The sequence below is a fragment of the Podarcis muralis genome, chromosome 11, assembly GCF_964188315.1.
Source record: "Podarcis muralis chromosome 11, rPodMur119.hap1.1, whole genome shotgun sequence".
Lineage (NCBI taxonomy): Eukaryota > Metazoa > Chordata > Lepidosauria > Squamata > Lacertidae > Podarcis > Podarcis muralis.
The window spans coordinates 60,061,412-60,078,476 of NC_135665.1; the positions used below are offsets into that span (position 1 = coordinate 60,061,412).

The 17,065-nt window shown below is 46.2% G+C and overlaps 1 protein-coding gene across 2 annotated transcripts in view; it reads right to left on the reverse strand.

Moving 5' to 3' along the window:
* The window catches only part of PIK3C3 (phosphatidylinositol 3-kinase catalytic subunit type 3), a 121,005-nt gene that overhangs the window by 43,667 nt on the left and 60,273 nt on the right, over positions 1-17,065 (reverse strand). For both annotated transcript variants that reach the window (XM_028748637.2, XM_028748636.2), the window contains one exon: positions 3,943-4,111. In XM_028748637.2, the coding sequence (XP_028604470.1) occupies positions 3,943-4,111 (169 nt within the window). The remainder of the gene's footprint in view (positions 1-3,942; positions 4,112-17,065) is intronic.

Sequence of the window (17,065 nt, forward strand, 5' to 3'; positions counted from 1 at the left end):
GTGAGATGGGTGCACAACCCTAGAGTCTGTCAAGACTGGCCCGTACGGGCAGGGGTACCTTTACCTTTACCTTACCAACACTTTGAATTGTGCTCAGAAATGTACTGGGAGCCAATGTAGGTCTTCCAATCTGAGCACAGGTTCACCTGTCCGTAGCTGGGGTTGAAGAGCTGTCTGGGATTGATGGCAAGGGATGATAGGAATTGTAGTCCAAAACTTCCTGAAGGGCACCAGGAAGAGGAAGCTGGTTTAGATGAACTCAGGCTCTGATCTGCCAAGGTTGCTCTCATGTTCTTGTGCTTTTCAAGTGTCTCCTTGCACAATGGGTCATTAAGGTAAGGAAATGAACTCCTCAATAGATCAACTGCAGTTAAGCTGCATTTATCTTCCTTCTTCCTGCGCCACAGAAGACACAAAGCCTTAAAAAATTGAGACTTTTCGCCAGCCTTTGCTAAACACTACCAATGCTGAACTGAAACGCAATTAATTAGCTAGCAAAGAACAGAAAGCATCACCGTTGAACACTGACATTTCCCTGTGACAGGAGCAGGGGGTGGTGGGAATCTCCCTTGAAGACAGAAGATGAAGACAGAAAAAAGGCAGGAAAATAATTCTTTTAACAAATTATTCCCTTTCTTTTCTATCTCAGGGTGTTTTCATTTGAATTGTGTTCTCTCTTCCCCCACCAGCTTTCAGCATCTTTTTAATATATTTATACAGCCATTCAGAGTTATTTGAGAGACTCCCCAGACTGCAGTCTGGTTTTCAGAACAGATATCTCCCTGATTCTTCCTAGACGCTTTATATATATTTAACGGAAAAAGATTGTGGGTTTATTCCCCCCCGTCTCCCGCTACCTTCTTGAGCAAGCTTCTTCGTATCTCACCCCACCCTGAAACGAATTCCTTGGGCACAAATTCCAAGTGTCTTTCTCTCCAACTATTATCTTTAATATTCCTCACTTTTGTGCATTTTGTTCCACATACATCATAAAAAAAGATCCAATCAAGGTGTCGAGCCATTTAAATTCATTCCCGTTCAGGCTTTCTGGAGACAAAAGGCTGCGCCGGCAAAGGTTTTATTATTACACATTATTAGGAGAGTTTAGAAAGGCAATCAAGTTGTAAGCGCTAGATCCTCAACGCTCTTCACCTTTTAATCTTATTGTCTATTAGCGCTTCTTTGCACAACTCCGGACATCCAGCTATCCATAAATTAAGAGAGAAGGCAATTCCTCAGCACCTGGGACCTATTCGTAAGTAATGCCCCTTTAACCTTGCTCTGATCATCTCGTATCTATAATGTCCTCTCTGTGGGCCCAACCTCGTGGCACATCACTCCTCTTTAGTCAGCGCACAACAATTTTGCTCAAGTCATCTTTCTCTCCGGACGCTATCGCCACCATCACCTCTTCCCTGAAGACTGAACGGTAGCTCTCAGTCACTGTCGGCATCTATTTCCAGTTTGTCGTCTTCACCTTTAAAGCTCTTCACACCTGTTCCCTCTTTGCTCACGTTGTTCCTTAGACCTGTTGCTCTTCCCTATGAGTTCACCTCCCAGTGGAGCCCATCTGGCTCCCTTCCTGACACTTCTGGGTACATAGGAACACACCCACAAAGCTCCTTTATACAGTTAAGATTCATAGAACCGTAAGAGTTGGAAGGCACCCTGAGGGTTATCCAATGCAATGCCTTACAATGAAGGTGTCAAATTGCATTTCTTAGTAATAATAATAATAATAATAATAATAATAATAATAATAATAATAATAAAAGGCTGATCACCGAAGAATTAATGCTTTTGAATTCTGGTGCTGGAGGAGACTCTTGAGAGTCCCATGGACTGCAAGAAGATCAAACCTATCCATCCTTAAGGAAATCAGCCCTGAGTGCTCACTGGAAGGACAGATCCTGAAGCTGAGGCTCCAAGACTTTGGCCACCTCATGAGAAGAGAAGACTCCCTGGGAAAGACCCTGATGTTGGGAAAGATGGAGGGCACAAGGAGAAGGGGACGACAGAGGATGAGATGGTTGGACAGTGTTCTCGAAGATACCAGCATGAGTTTGACCAAACTGTGGGAGGCAGTGGAAGACAGGAGGGCCTGGCGTGCTCTGGTCCATGGGGTCATGAAGAGTCGGACATGACTAAATGACTCAACAACAACAACAACAACAAGAACAATTTATTATTTCTACCCCACTCATCTGTTAAACATTAAAAGCTTCCCTAAAAATGCTTGGGATGGGGGTGTATGTTTTTAAAAACATTGGAAATGAAATCTGACAGGTGTTGCCAGAGATACAGTGGTGCCCCGCAAGACAAATGCCTCGCAAGACGAAAAACCCGCTAGACGAAAGGGTTTTCCGTTTTTGAGTTGCTTCGCAAGACGATTTTCCCTATGGGCTTGCTTTGCAAGACGAAAATGTCTTGCGAGTCTTGCAATTTTTTTTCGTCCCCCCCCCCCTTTTTCTAAGCCGCTAAGCCGCTAATAGCCTTTTAGCCACTAAGCCTTTAATAGCCGCTAAACCGCTAATAGTGCTTATCCGCTAAGCCGCTAATAGGGTTGCTTCGCAAGACAAAAAACCGCTAGACGAAGAGACTCGCGGAACGGATTATTTTCGTCTTGCGAGGCACCACTGTAAAAGAAAATTCCGGACCTGTGCAAGGTGTACTTATTCTCTCTTTCTCAGACACACAGAAGCATTTTGTCTACCAAGTTTCCTATTAGGATATATGTAACTGATGCTCTGAATGTCACCTGCACAGGTTTATCCAGTTGCAATGATTCTTGGGAAAGATGGGAGTAACCGAGCTCTCCGATTAATAACTTTGTTTTCTCGTTCTGCTGAATTGCTTCTAATGCATTATCAATGACAGCTTATCAAAGGCATTTCTTTCTCCCTCCCATCTCTACTTTTCAAAAAGACGGAGCACTACTTCCCCAGACATCCTTTCACATTATCCCCTCACATCCGTCTCCCAAGGATCGCCACTAAAAGGCTGCGTTCAGGTATCACTTTCGTCTATCTTCCCGACACTGCCTTACCTGCTTAATTCCTAGTTTTACGTGACCTTTAATATGACAGAAAAGCCACTCATGGAAGTTTAGTGTAAAGCTTAGAGGACTGCTTGCAGTGATTTCCACGGATCATTCTTTCCAAAAATAAAAGAAAATAAAACCCACCTGCAACCCTGTTAATTTAAAAATAAAAATAAAAATCATGGGAGTTTTGCACCGTAGTAATTTCGTGGGATGAAATTTGGATCCGTCTCCATATCCCCCTGCGATTTAAAATTTAGCATGACCCAATATCGATCCAAAGGCCACATTTGCATAACAGGTAATGAAGTGTAAAAGGAAAATTTGAAATTAGGATGTTAGAATTATAACCACGATTTTTGCTTTTCACATTTTTTTGCTGTATATTTGTGGTCTGCCGCTTTGTTTTTTTTATGGAATAGAGCAGACATGTCCAACCGGTCGACCGGAATGTCCAACCGGTCGATCCCTAGGGTGCTTCAGGTCGATCACTGGATTAAGAAAAGTGATCACCTGTGTGCTCCTGATTAATCGCTCTGCGTCCCTGGCGCTATGTTCCATTTATGCTGCCGTTGCCATAAATGTTCCCCCCAAAAAGCTCAGCAACTTTTGGCAATAACAATGGGTAGATCACTGCCAGTTTTATTATACTAGGAGTATACCGTAGTCTCTAGAGAGTTGGATGTGCCTGGAATAGAGGAACATTTTTTATTTGTTTTTTTTTTTTTTTATAAAAACGATAAAGAAATAAAGCAAGAGCAGGGGCAGAAGAAGAGTGTGATGGTGAAAATGAAAAGATTGTGTTTGTGATTGTGATTGTGCCAGCCAGACAGCCTCTCTGCTCAAAAGCAAAGGAAGAGCCGGCTGGCCAGCCCAGCAGCGGAAGAACTTAAAAAGATTACCTGCGCAGGTGAAGGAAAGCTGTGTAGCACTGCTTGCGGAACTCCTGGTACTGCTCGCTTTGCGTCCCCCCCATGCCTTCTACCATCTCTTTGTTCAGTTTCATGGGTGGGGGGAGAGGTTTTGGGTCGCGGCCCAGGATGTAGCCAAAATCGATGTGGAAAAGTTTGCCTGCATTTGGAGAGAAGGCGGATCATCATGAATTATTATGGCATCTTTATTTATTATCAGAGCCCCACGCCAATCATTTGGGGGTTCCTTTTTTCAGTCAGCAGGAGGGACGCGGGTGGCGCTGTGGGTTAAACCACCAGAGCCTAGGACTTGCCAATCAGAAGGTCGGCGGTTCGAATCCCTGCGACGGGGTGAGCTCCTGTTGCTCGGGCCCTGCTCCTGCCAACCTAGCAGTTTGAAAGCATGTCAAAGTGCAAGTAGATAAATAGGTACCACTCCGGTGGGAAGGTAAATGGCGTTTCTGTGCGCTGCTCTGGTTCGCCATTAAAGCGAGATGAGGGTCGCAACCCCAGAGTCGGCTATGACTGGACCTAATGGTCAGGGGTCCCTTTACCTTTACCTTCCCACGTGGGAATAAACACCTCACCCATTCCAGTTATGCTTGAATAAATATGGAATAAATAAATGTTACAACGTATACAGCTACTGGTCTAAGGAAAATAAAGTAAAACAATGAAAGTGGAATGATTTCTCCTCTCTGCCTTTCAGCTGTCTGGACAGAATAACCAGCCTTGAACTCGCTCTCCTCTAGAGCATGCCTTATAAAGAAGTCTGTTGCCAAGGCAACCCTGTTGCCGGGCAAAACTTGTTGCCAGGGGCAAAACTTTTCAAGGATCATTTCAGGCCTTTAATTAAAAGAAGTCAGCTCCCCAAAGCCTTTTGGAACAAGGAAGTTTTCCACCTGCTGGCAGGAAAGCAAAAAGGAGGGAGCTAGTTTTGTTTATCCAGGGACAGAGTTCCAAAGTCTAGGAGCCACCACCAAGGAGGCCCGCTCCCACATCCCCACCAAGTGTGCCTGTGAGGAGGGGGGGGAGACCGAGGGAAGCACACCCCCAGATCTCAAAACCTGGGCAGGTTTGCACAAGGGAATATGCTCTTTCAGATAGCTTGAAATTGTCTCTGTGTATATGCGCGTGCGTGTGTGTTATACAAAACTTAATTTTGGGGTTGTGGATTCGAGAGCCATGTTGGACAAAATATTATTTCATGCCACACTTCTAAGGAATACGTCAGACAGAAAAATACAAGAGAAGATGAAGAAATCAGAAAAGAATATTCTACAGCACTGACAAAATAGGATTTATATTTTGTACATACAGTGGTACCTCGGGTTAAGAACTTAATTCGTTGCGGAGGTCCGTTCTTAACCTGAAACTGTTCTTAACCTGAGGTACCACTTTAGCTAATGGGGCCTCCCGCTGCCTCCGCTGTGCGATTTCTGTTCTCATCCTGAAGCAAAGTTCTTAACCCAAGGTACTATTTCTGGGTTAGCGGCGTCTGTAACCTGAAGCCTCTGTAACCACTGTATTGGACTTAGTGGTCAACTGAAAAGCTACATTTTAATATATTATGTCACGATGTTGATTTTGACATTATGAGAAGCTATATCTAATTTTTGAGAAGTAGCCTCTAGTAAATAACTTTGCGATTGTTACTATACGGCCTGTTCCGTTGACGTGTTTTGTCAATTGGATTTCGGTAATATAGGCATTCTGGTGGTTTTGGACAAAATATTCCTGCATTACAGGGGGAAAGACTAGATGACCCTGTCACTCCCTTACAATTCTATGATTCTACAATATGTGTGTGTTTCTCTGTGTTTTGCGTAACTGTGTGCACATGTGTATATGTATGTGTATGTATATTTATGTATGTATTTATTTGTGCATTGATAGATAGATAGAGTGGCCAGCCCTACAACAGACAGAGCACACAAAACACAGACAAAAGCAACAAAAAAATAACGAAATAAGATGCTGCTGCTGGGGTGGGGGCTACAGAATGAAAACTGAGGATTTCTTCATTTATATTGTCAGTTGGTTGACTATGAATCATTTATGAGAGCATTCCACCTTGGCTCAAAGCAATGAGAGCTCATTATTCTACCTGAAGTTGTGATTATTTTGCATTTTTCATGGGGGGGTGGAGAGCACACTATGCCCTTCAATCTCCCCACTCCCCCTTATGAGGCATACTCCTTTTCAAATGATAATAAACCAGCTGACTTTCAAAAGAGGAAAGGCCACGCCAGTTAAATGCAACACCCCAAAACAAATGAAAACGGAGGAGCGGTAAACATTTCCAGCAGCATGAAGAACAAACGCACGCACACACACACACACACGCGCACACATTGGGCACCACTGGCGCCAACTCCAGGGAGCCGTGGATGCTTTGGCACCCGCAATAATATATTTGTGGGGGCTGAGCCCCTCAGCCAAGTTGAAGCCCTTGGTTGTGGGCACCCACAATCTTTCACGCGAGATGGCACCTATGGTGGGCACTGGGGACGAGTTTATGGAACCAAAGGGGTGGCAGCCCAAGGTTTTTTTAATTATTATTATTTGGTAACCACTGGATTAGGCAAAACAGATGGAATAAAGTTCTGCCAACAGCTACTGGGGCAAGATTGCCAAGATGAACCAAGTTACGCAACGAACAGGATATTCCTGGTTGGGTGGCCAACTCCCAAGAGACTGCGATCTACAGTTAAAAACTGGCAGTGATCTACCCCCCTTGAGCTTTTTTTAGGGAGGAGGAAGGCCTGTTTTTTAGGGGTTCAGGTCAAAGTTGTTGAGCTTCTTTGAGGGGGAGCCAATAATCTACCAGTGATCTACTACAGACGTCCAATGATCTACTGGTAGATCACGATCTACCTGTTGGACGTGCCTGTCCTAGACTACAAAGTGCTTTGAGAGAACTACAAAGTGCTTTGAGAGGTCCACCTTCTCCATTCCCTGTTTGTGGGTTCCAGAGAGCATACAATTTATGCTTGAGGGGAGAAAGCTCTTAGACTGGTGAAGCAAAGGAGGAACATATTCAGGACCTTGGATAGCTCTAAAGGAACTTGCTAAGGAAACTACTAAGGGAGATGCTGTTTCTGCAGGGAGCTAGAGCCAACTGTAACCTTAAGTAGGCTGTCAAGGCCTGTACAGTGGTGCCCCGCAAGACGAACGCCTCGCAAGACGGAAAACCCGCTAGACGAAAGGGTTTTCCGTCGCGGAGGCGCTTCGCAAAACGAATTTCCCTATGGGCTTCCTTCGCAAGACGAAAGCCCATAGGGAAATCTCCGGGACAGCGGGGAAGCGCAGCGCCTCTTCCCCACTGTCCTCAGACCTCCTCCCACCGCCAGGCTTCGGAAGGCTGCTCCGAAGCCTGGTGGGGGGGCGGAGAGGTTTTTTAAAAACCCGGGACAGCGGGGGAGTTCTCCGCTGTCCGGGGCGATTTTAAAATGCTGCCGGGCGGCAGCGCTGACACCCGGCAGCATTTAAAAAAACCCGGGACAGCGGGTTTAAAATCGCCCCAGGCGGCGCGTTTCTCCGCTGTCCCCGACGGCTTTTGAAGGCAGGCGGGGGGAGCAAAGACTTTCACCCCCCGCCCACCTTCAGAAGAGGTCCTGGACCTCTTCTGAAGGCGGGCGGGGGGCAAAAGTCTTTGCTCCACCCTGCCTGCCTTCCCGGGAGAGCGGAGAAAGGCAGCGCGTTTCTCCGCTGTCCCAGACGGCTTTTGAAGGCAGGCGGGGGAGAGCAAAGACTTTCGCCCCCCGCCCACCTCTTCTGAAGGCGGGCGGGGGGCGAAAGTCTTTGCTCCCCCCTGCCTGCCTTCCCGAGACAGCGGAGAAACGCGCTGCCTTTCTCCGCTCTCCCGGGAAGGCAGGCAGGGGGGAGCAAAGACTTTTGCCCCCCGCCCGCCTTCAGAAGAGGTCCAGGACTGCCTTCCCGGGACAGTGGAAAAACGTGCTGCCTTTCTCCGCTCTCCCGGGAAGGCAGGCAGGGGGGAGCAAAGACTTTTGCCCCCCACCGGCCTTCAGAAGAGGTCCAGGACCTCTTCTGAAGGCGGGCAGGGGGCGAAATTCTTTGTCCCCCCTGCCTGCCTTCCCAGGGGCTTTTAAATCGCCCCGGACAGCGGAGAAGTCCTCCGCTGTCCCGGGCGATTTTAAAATGCCGCCCGCCAGCATTTTAAGATCGCCCCGGACAGCGGAGAAGTCCTCTGCTGTCCCGGGGTTTTTTAAAATGCTGGGGGTGGGAAGAAAAGCCCTTCCCCCCCTCCAGCCTTCAGAAGAGGTCGGGGGACAGACTGTCCCCGGACCTGGTCTGAAGTCGGTTTCCCTAGGAACGCATTAATTGATTTTCAATGCATTCCTATGCGAAACCGTGCTTCGCAAGACGAAAAACTCGCAAGAAGAAAAAACTTGCGGAACGAATTAATTTCGTCTTGCGAGGCACCACTGTATTGTGGTGGGGTCCACCTCCCTGGAGGAGCTGGCTGAAGGGCTGTTGACTTATTTTGTGCTTACAGGTTTCAGCAAAGGCTGTGGAGACTGCAGGGACCTCATATGCTGCGTCCAAGGACAGCAGCAGGCATGTGACCTTGTGGTTGGCCACAAAGGACTTAAATGAGGTAGTGAAGGTTCTCCCCCAAACCGAGGAAGTAGCTTGGGCCTGACACTCCATCTGAGTCTTTAGATCAGGCATCCCCAACCTTCAGCCCTCCAGATGTTTTGGGCTACAATTTCCGTCATCCCTGACCACTGGTCCTGTTAGCTAGGGATCATGGGAGTTGTAGGCCAGAACATCTGGAGGGCCACAGGTTGGGGATGCCTGCTTTAGATTGTGGACTATGGTAAGAATAGCCTGCTGGATCAGGTTGATTGTCCATCTAGTCCAGCATCCAGTTCTCACAGTGGCCCACAAACAGAACTCAAGAACATGAACACAAGAGCGCCATCCCTTCCTGTGGTTTCCAACAATCAGTGTTCAGAAGCACTGCTGCTTTCAACCATGGAGGCAGATCATAGCCATCATGGCTGGCAGCTATCAACATGCCTTGGTCCAGTATATCTGAAGAAGTGTCTTCACCCCCATCATTCTACCCATACACTGAGGTCCAGCACCGAGGGCCTTCTGGCAGTTCCCTCACTGTGAGAAGCCAAGTTACAGGGAACCAGGCAGAGGGCCTTCTCAGTAGTGGCACCCGCCCTGTGGAACGCCCTCCCACCAGATGTCAAAGAGAACAACAACTACCAGACTTTTAGAAGACATCTGTGGCTGGGGAAGCCCAGCCAGATGGGTGGGGTATAAATTATTATTATTATTATTATTATTATTATTATTATTATTATTATTTAACATTCCTCTTAATGAGCATATTTACTACGAAATAAATTATAGGGGACTCACTGAGTCTTAGTTCTAAGTAAAGATGCTTACATCAAGCTCCTACGTAGGGCTGAGAAAGAAGACAGTATGCAGTGGACGGAAAAATCTTGCAAATATTAATTCTATGTATGGATTGCTCTCCCAGCGGCCCTACTGTACATGCTGGGGGTCTTCTTTTGCCTCTGCTCTTCCAGGCTGCTCTGTGATTTTCCTTCCTAGCTTTTTCCCTTCAGCACTGTGTCTGAAGGGAAAACACACACAGGCTGGGTGTGTGTGTGTGAAAGAAAAACTGTTGTGTCTGAATTCTCAACTGGAAGGTCCACGCCTGCTTGGCTGGGAGGCAATTGTTGCTTGCTGCAAGCAACCAGTCTGAGGTTGAAGACAGTGGCATTGGCCTTGATAACGAACTGCGATATCCAAGTTCATGGTTGGGGAGAAACAGCAGGAGAGGGCTGTTGCCATCGTACCACCTAGACAACCACAGCTGGAAGCAGCATGCTGGACCAGACAGACCTTGAGTGGATCCAGAAAGTCTCTTCAGATGAAGGAGACTTGGTACGATGCCCTGATTGGAAATGAAAGCCTTGGATGGATGGTGATGAATTTACAGATGAAGGAGACCACCAAGTTCCATAGTTTAACTATGCAATGCACAAGCACTTTTAAGAGCAAGGTTTATATACCGCTTAATAATGCCATCTAAGCAGCTTAAATAAAGTTAAACATTGAGAAGAAAATACCAATAAAATGAATGGATTTAAAGGAGAAGTTGACAAAAGAAAATTATCAAAATCTGATAAAGTTCCATAATCCGAGGGGAGTATTTTCTGTTGAAAGATCTCAGCAGTGGGGGAAACCTCAGCTAGGAGGGCTAGAGTCCATGCTGCTCAAACATCAATGATGTAACAGGCATGGTTCAATAGGTGCTGATTACTTGCATTGCTCTTGAGAGTCCCATGGACTGCAAGAAAATCAAACCTATCCATTCTTAAGGAAATCAGCCCTGAGTGCTCACTGGAAGGACAGATCCTTAAGCTGAGGCTCCAAGACTTTGGCCACCTCATGAGAAGAACTAAACAACAACAAGTTGCATTGCTACATTCCACACTGCTGGCAAATGGCGTGGATCCCTATTACCTACTTTATAGGACCCATTTAAGGATGGGTGTGATTTTTAAAAAGGCACAATCCCACACACAGACAGATATGTTTAAGCCACACTAATCTCAAATTTTCCTGGGTTACCTCCACTCAAGAGCAGTAAAACATATTACCCACTTAAAATAACACATACATCTGAAAAAAAAATATTTGAAAATCAGCAGGCTTTGATCTATGTTGCAGAGTTACACTAGTTATTTAATTAAGAACATTTAGAGGGATTCTTCTCTCTACTCATTTATTTCAAGACTGTCATAATGATGAGTCTAGAGATACATGTATTAAAAAAAAAAAAAGACAGCAGAATAAGTCTTGTGGCTGCAATTACATTTCTCATCCAGTTCTGTACACAGGGAATAAGAGGTGTTAATTAATCTTAGCCTCATTTGCATATGTAGCTAGTTCAGTAGATCTGTGTAGCACACTTCAAAAGCCGTCAGATCAACAAGAAGGATTGGTGGAGGAGTGCAAAAATTAAGGACTGAAAAAAGAAATATTAATATTTCTCTCTCTGTCTGTCTTTCTCTCTCACACACCATTTGTGTACCTTGCAATTGCATTAAATGCTTGTTAGGCCATCATCAAACAGAATAGAACACGTTATACCTTCTGTTCCATAAATAAAAATAAAGATTTGCACCATGCCCAATCCTGCACCTTAGGTTACAATATCTGCACTGTTCCTTATGTTGCACAAATGCTTTTGTCTTGTTTTTATTTATTTAACAGAACTTATATACCACTTGGGACGCGGGTGGCGCTGTGGGTAAAACCTCAGCGCCTAGGACTTGCCGATCGCATGGTCGGCAGTTCGAATCCCCGCGGCGGGGTGCGCTCCCGTCGTTCGGTCCCAGCGCCTGCCAACCTAGCAGTTCGAAAGCACCCCCGAGTGCAAGTAGATAAATAGGGACCGCTTACTAGTGGGAAGGTAAACGGCGTTTCCGTGTGCTGCGCTGGCTCGCCAGATGCAGCTTGTCACGCTGGCCACGTGACCCGGAAGTGTCTGCGGACAGCGCTGGCTCCCGGCCTATAGAGTGAGATGAGCGCACAACCCTAGAGTCTGGCAAGACTGGCCCGTGCGGGCAGGGGTACCTTTACCTTTTATATACCACTTGACTGCAAGAAAATTTCTAAGCAGCGTAACCCCCCCCCCCCAAAAAATAAAAATAAAAATAAAAACCTGCTTGCCCCAAGCCTTTCTCCTCCCTGCTCAATCATAAAGCCATTTTAAAAGAAGGGGAAGAGTATCACAACAGTTTCCAAACCACTCTGTGAAGCACACCCCCCCCCCACCGTTAAACCTCACTGCAGGAATGTTTAACAGAGGGGAGGAGATGTTTCACAGTGCTCCCCCCTCCCCCAGTTAAACCAGCTTGTCTGGGCTGCCTGCCACCCACACAGTTTGCTTAACTGCCTGCTGTTCCTCAACTGCAGCGTGACGACAGCCTTCCCCTTTTATGTATATAGGAAGAAATGTTAAAAATCACTGACAATAAACAGATATTTGAAACTATTCAAATGGTGATTAGAACTAACGTTGGCTTAAAAATAAATGAAACAAGTGTAACTTCTGGGTGTCTTGACAGAATCATAGAATCGTAGAGTTGGAAGATACACCAAGGATCATCTAGTCCAACCCCCTGCAATGCAGGAATCTCAACTAAAGCAACCATGACAGGATAGGCATTCCTAAACTAATATATTTTAAGCAGCTGAGAAAAGAAGGTGCCTACCTACAATAGGCTCATATCTGCCATAAGGAAAGAGGGAAGAAGCTAAGTTGTAGATTGGAATTGTACCCCCTGATCTGCACGGCCCAGAAAGATGGCTTTTTTCATTGTACTCCGACTTTATCTTGTACAGTTGTACCTTGGAAGTCATACAGTTCGTTTCCGAATATTTTGGCTCCCAAACAACGCAAACCTGGAAGCGACTGTTCCGCTTTGCGAACTATTTTTGGAAGCCGAATGTCCAACAGGGCTTCTGTGGCTTCCGATTGGCTGCAGGAGCTTCCTGCAGCCAATCCGAAGCTGTGCTTTGGTTTTCGAATGTTTTGGAAGTCGAACGGACTTCCGGAATGGATTCCATTCGACTTCCAAGGTACAGCTGTACTGTAGATCCAGACATTTGCATTTCATTGCTTTGTCGCAGTTGTGTCTGTTGCATGTGTGTGTATTTGCATTTTATGTAAACTACTTCCAAGAACTAGCAAATGGTATAAACATGAGTCTAATCGCCGCAAGTCATCCTGCATGTCTGTCCACACATGCAGTCCAGGAGAATTGGTCTTCTGTTTCGAAATATTCATGAGCAGCACAACAGCACGACACATCCGTACTGAGTTAAGGACTGCAAATAATCAGCATTTCATATCGCGGGGCTCCCGCCGCCATTCATAGACCCCAAGATGAGAGCCTTTCCTGACCCCTCTCACTCTCAGCCGTCTCCCCGGATGAATATTTGCAGGGAAAGGGGTTAAAAGGGCCACCAGAAATGCCGCCAAGCTATTTGTCTCTGTCAGTTTAATCAACTGTTTCCTCCCAAAGAACGAGCATTTCTTATTTCAAATTTGTCAGAGTCAACAGTCATGACAATGCCTGAAAAACAGCTTAAAATAAAGAGGGAGAGGGGGCAAGCAATGGGAACTCAAGGCTTTGTCTTCTTTTTTTGCAATGAAAAATTTGGTTTAGAAGCAACAACAATATAGGTTACAGACGCTTCAGGTTACAGACGCTTCAGGTTACAGACTCCGCTAACCCAGAAATAGTACCTCGGGTTCAGGATGAGAACAGAAATCGTGCAGCAGCAGCGGGAGGCCCCATTAGCTAAAGTGGTACCTCAGGTTAAGAACAGTTTCAGGTTAAGAACAGACCTCCAGAATGAATTAAGTTCTTAGAGGTACCACTGTACTGTAATAATCTTGGCCGAGTGAATTTAATGGCAAGCAATGGGACCTCAAGGCTTCATCTTCTTTTTTTGCAATGGAAAATTTGGTTTAGAAGTAAAGCAACAACAATACAGTTGGAGTCTTGTGAGCAGGAATTGAGATACAGTGGTGCCTCCTGCTGCCGCCACGCCGCCGGAGCACAATTTCTGTTCTCATCCTGAAGCAAAGTTCTTAACCTGAGGTACTATTTCTGGGTTAACAGAGTCTGTAAGCTGAAGCATCTGTAAGCTGAAGCGTCTGTGTCAGGGCACTGCCATCGGAAGGACAGGAGGTGGAAGGGCTCACAGAGGTTGAGAGAGACTTAGCAGCTGAAGAGGGAACCAGCAGGGGGAGAGAAGGAACTCCAAGGGAAAGTGAGTCGGAGGGATGGCTCAGAGACACTTCCAGCGAAAACAGTGGGGAGGTTTCAGGACCTCCTATAGGGACACCCACTCCTCGCCGGAAACTGTCGCGCCGAGAGTCCAGAAGACGCATTTCCGTTAAGGAGCTTTTATGCTGGAAGAGATTCCGTAAGCGCCCACTGTCGGATTCTGCTAGCGACTGACGGAGCCATGCTTAAGGGGCTCTGTTATAGACAGAGGTTTGCGGACTTAACCAAACTCTGAGGGACTAGGATTTTACGCACAAGCAGCTCATCATCCCATTACAGTCTGTAACCCGAGGTACCACTGTAATAATCTTGGTTGAGTGAATTTAATCCAAAGACTCATGGCAGCATTTTTAGCTCATACAGAAAAGCTCAGGAACGTCAACACTGACCGGTTGAGACTCTGCATCCGACCTTGAGATGCTAGGAGTTGAACCCAAGACCTTCTGCAACCACGGCTGATGCTCTGACATTGAGCTACAGCTGGCAAATTTCTTAACAAATAAAATACCATTGTAAGACTCTAAGACGAGATTGATGCTTTTGAATTATGGTGCTGGAGGAGACTCTTGAGAGTCCCATGGACTGCAAGAAGATCAAACCTATCCATTCTTAAGGAAATCAGCCCTGAGTGTTCACTGGAAGGACAGATCCTGAAGCTGAGGCTCCAATACTTTGGCCACCTCATGAGAAGAGAAGACTCCCAGGAAAATACCCAGATGTTGGGAAAGATGGAGGGCACAAGGAGAAGGGGACGACAGAGGACGAGATGCTTGGACAGTGTTCTCGAAGCTACCAGCATGAGTTTGACCAAACTGCGGGAGGCAGTGGAAGATAGAAGTGCCTGGCATGCTCTGGTCCATGGGGTCACGAAGAGTCGGACACGACTAAACGACTAAACAACAACAACAAAGACGAGCCTGCTGGATCAGGCCAATGTTCCTCCAAGTCTAGCATCTTTTTCGCCTGGTGGTCAACCAGGTGCCTATGGGAAACGTGCAAGTAGTATCCGAGCACAGAAGGACTCTCCCATCCTGTAGCTTCCAGCAACTGGCATTCAGAAGCATTTCTGCCTCTGTCTATAATTTGTCTGGTATACAGGCTGAGACCCTATCTGCCTGCGGACTGCCTCGCCAGAGTGGTGCATGCTCTGGTTATCTCCTGCTTGGACTACTGCAATGCGCTCTATGTGGGGCTACCTTTGATGGTGACCTGGAAACTACAATTAATCCAGAATGCAGCAGCTAGACTGGTGACTGGGAGTGGCGGCTGAGACCATATAACACCAGTCCTAAAAGTCCTACATTGGCTCCCAGTATGTTTCTGAGCACAATTCAAAGTAGTGGTGCTGACCTTTAAAGCCCTAAATGGCTTCGGCCCAGCATACCTGAAGGAATGTCTCCACCCCCATCGTTCTGCCCGGACACTGAGGTCCAGCTCTGAGGGCCTTCTGGTGGTTCCCTCGCTGCGAGAAGCCAAGTTACAGGGAACCAGGCAGAGGGCCTTTTCGGTAGTGGCACCCGCCCTGTGGAACGTCCTCCCACCAGATGTCAAAGAGAAAAACAAATATCTGACTTTGAGAAGACATCTGAAGGCAGTCCTGTTTAGGGAAGTTTTTGATGTTTGATGTTTTATCATGGTACCTCAGGTTAAGAACTTAATTCATTCCGGAGGTACGTTCTTAACCTGAAGCTCCACTTTAGCTAATGGGGCCTCCGGCTGCCACTGCACAATTTCTGTTCTCATCCTGAAGCAAAGTTCTTAACCCGAGGTACTATTTTGGGTTAGCGGAGTCTGTAACCTGAAGTGTCTGTAACCTGAAGCATCTGTAACCCCAGGTAACACTGTATTTTGTTGGGAGCCGCCCAGAATGTTTGGGGGAACCCAGTCAGATGGGTGGGGTATACATAATAAATTATGATTATTATATCTAATACTCTCTTATCCACTACAGGAAATCCTATTGCCATTGCCGGTGCCAGGGATTGAAATTTGGGCATTGTGCATGAACAGTATACTTTCTATCAATTCTTTTGCCTCAAACTCCTATGCCATGCTAACTCTCTGAACCGCATATATACATACTTCGATGGTACTGATCCCCACCTTGATTATGTAATTAAAAAAACAAAACAAACCTGACTTATAGATCAATAAATAAATGCAAAGATCTAACATATATTGTAGCATTTTCAGGAGGACAGACATGTAACACACACAGAGGCTCATGTCTATGTCAGTTCAGTTGTGAAAGTGGTTCTGCAAATAGTAGTATCAGGCATCCTATTTCTACATAATACCCATCATCTCCCTTGTAAGATGTGGAAAGCATTTCACGTGTATCGTCTCAGCACCCCTTTCAACAACCCTGCAAAGTAGGTGAACGTTCTCCCCATATTGCAGACAGAAGGACTGAGGCCCACAGACAAGACACTGGCTTACCTAGTGAATGCATGGATGAATCAAGATCTAAGCCAGCCTTGGTCAACTTGGTGACCTCCAAGTGTTTTGCATTATGACTCCTAATACAACCAAGTTGGCTGTGGGGTCTGAAGCTAGATCTCTTGGACTTCCACAGAAGGCTAATTTAAGCTAAGGACTCCCCAGCTCAAACTTTTAGCGAAATCGCTGCACCAGGGAGAGAAGAAAATGCATCTCTAGATTGTTGCAGTGAAAAGAACGCTCAGCTTGGACTGGGCAGACCCTAGAGTTCAATTAACCACTCAACTCTGAATCTCACTGGGTGACCTTGGGGCAGCCATGAGCTCTCAGGCTAATCCACTCCTCAGAGTTGTTGTGATACAAACTACCCTGAATTCCTTGAATGAACAGGAAGATACAAGACGGGAAATATCTAAAATAAAAATAAAAATAAAAATTACCAATGATTTTTTGTTGTTGTTGAGAAGTCAAGGCTTGGAATAATATCTGAGCGGCTCTACAGAGGCTTGGGGAGCAGTTGTAGGACTGTGAGTTGACTTTTAGTTACCATATTTTTTGCTCCATAAGACACACTTTTTACCTCCTAAAAAGTACAGTGGTGCCCCGCAAGACGAATGCCTCGCAAGACGAAAAACCCGCTAGACGAAAGGGTTTTCCGTTTTTCGATGCGCTTCGCAAGACGAATTTCCCTATGGGCTTGCTTCGCAAAACGAAAACGTCTTGCGAGTCTTGTGATTTTTTTCGCTCCCCCCCCCTTTTTCTAAGCTGCTAATAGCCTTTTAGCCGCTAAGCCTTTAATAGCCGCTAAGCCGCTAAAC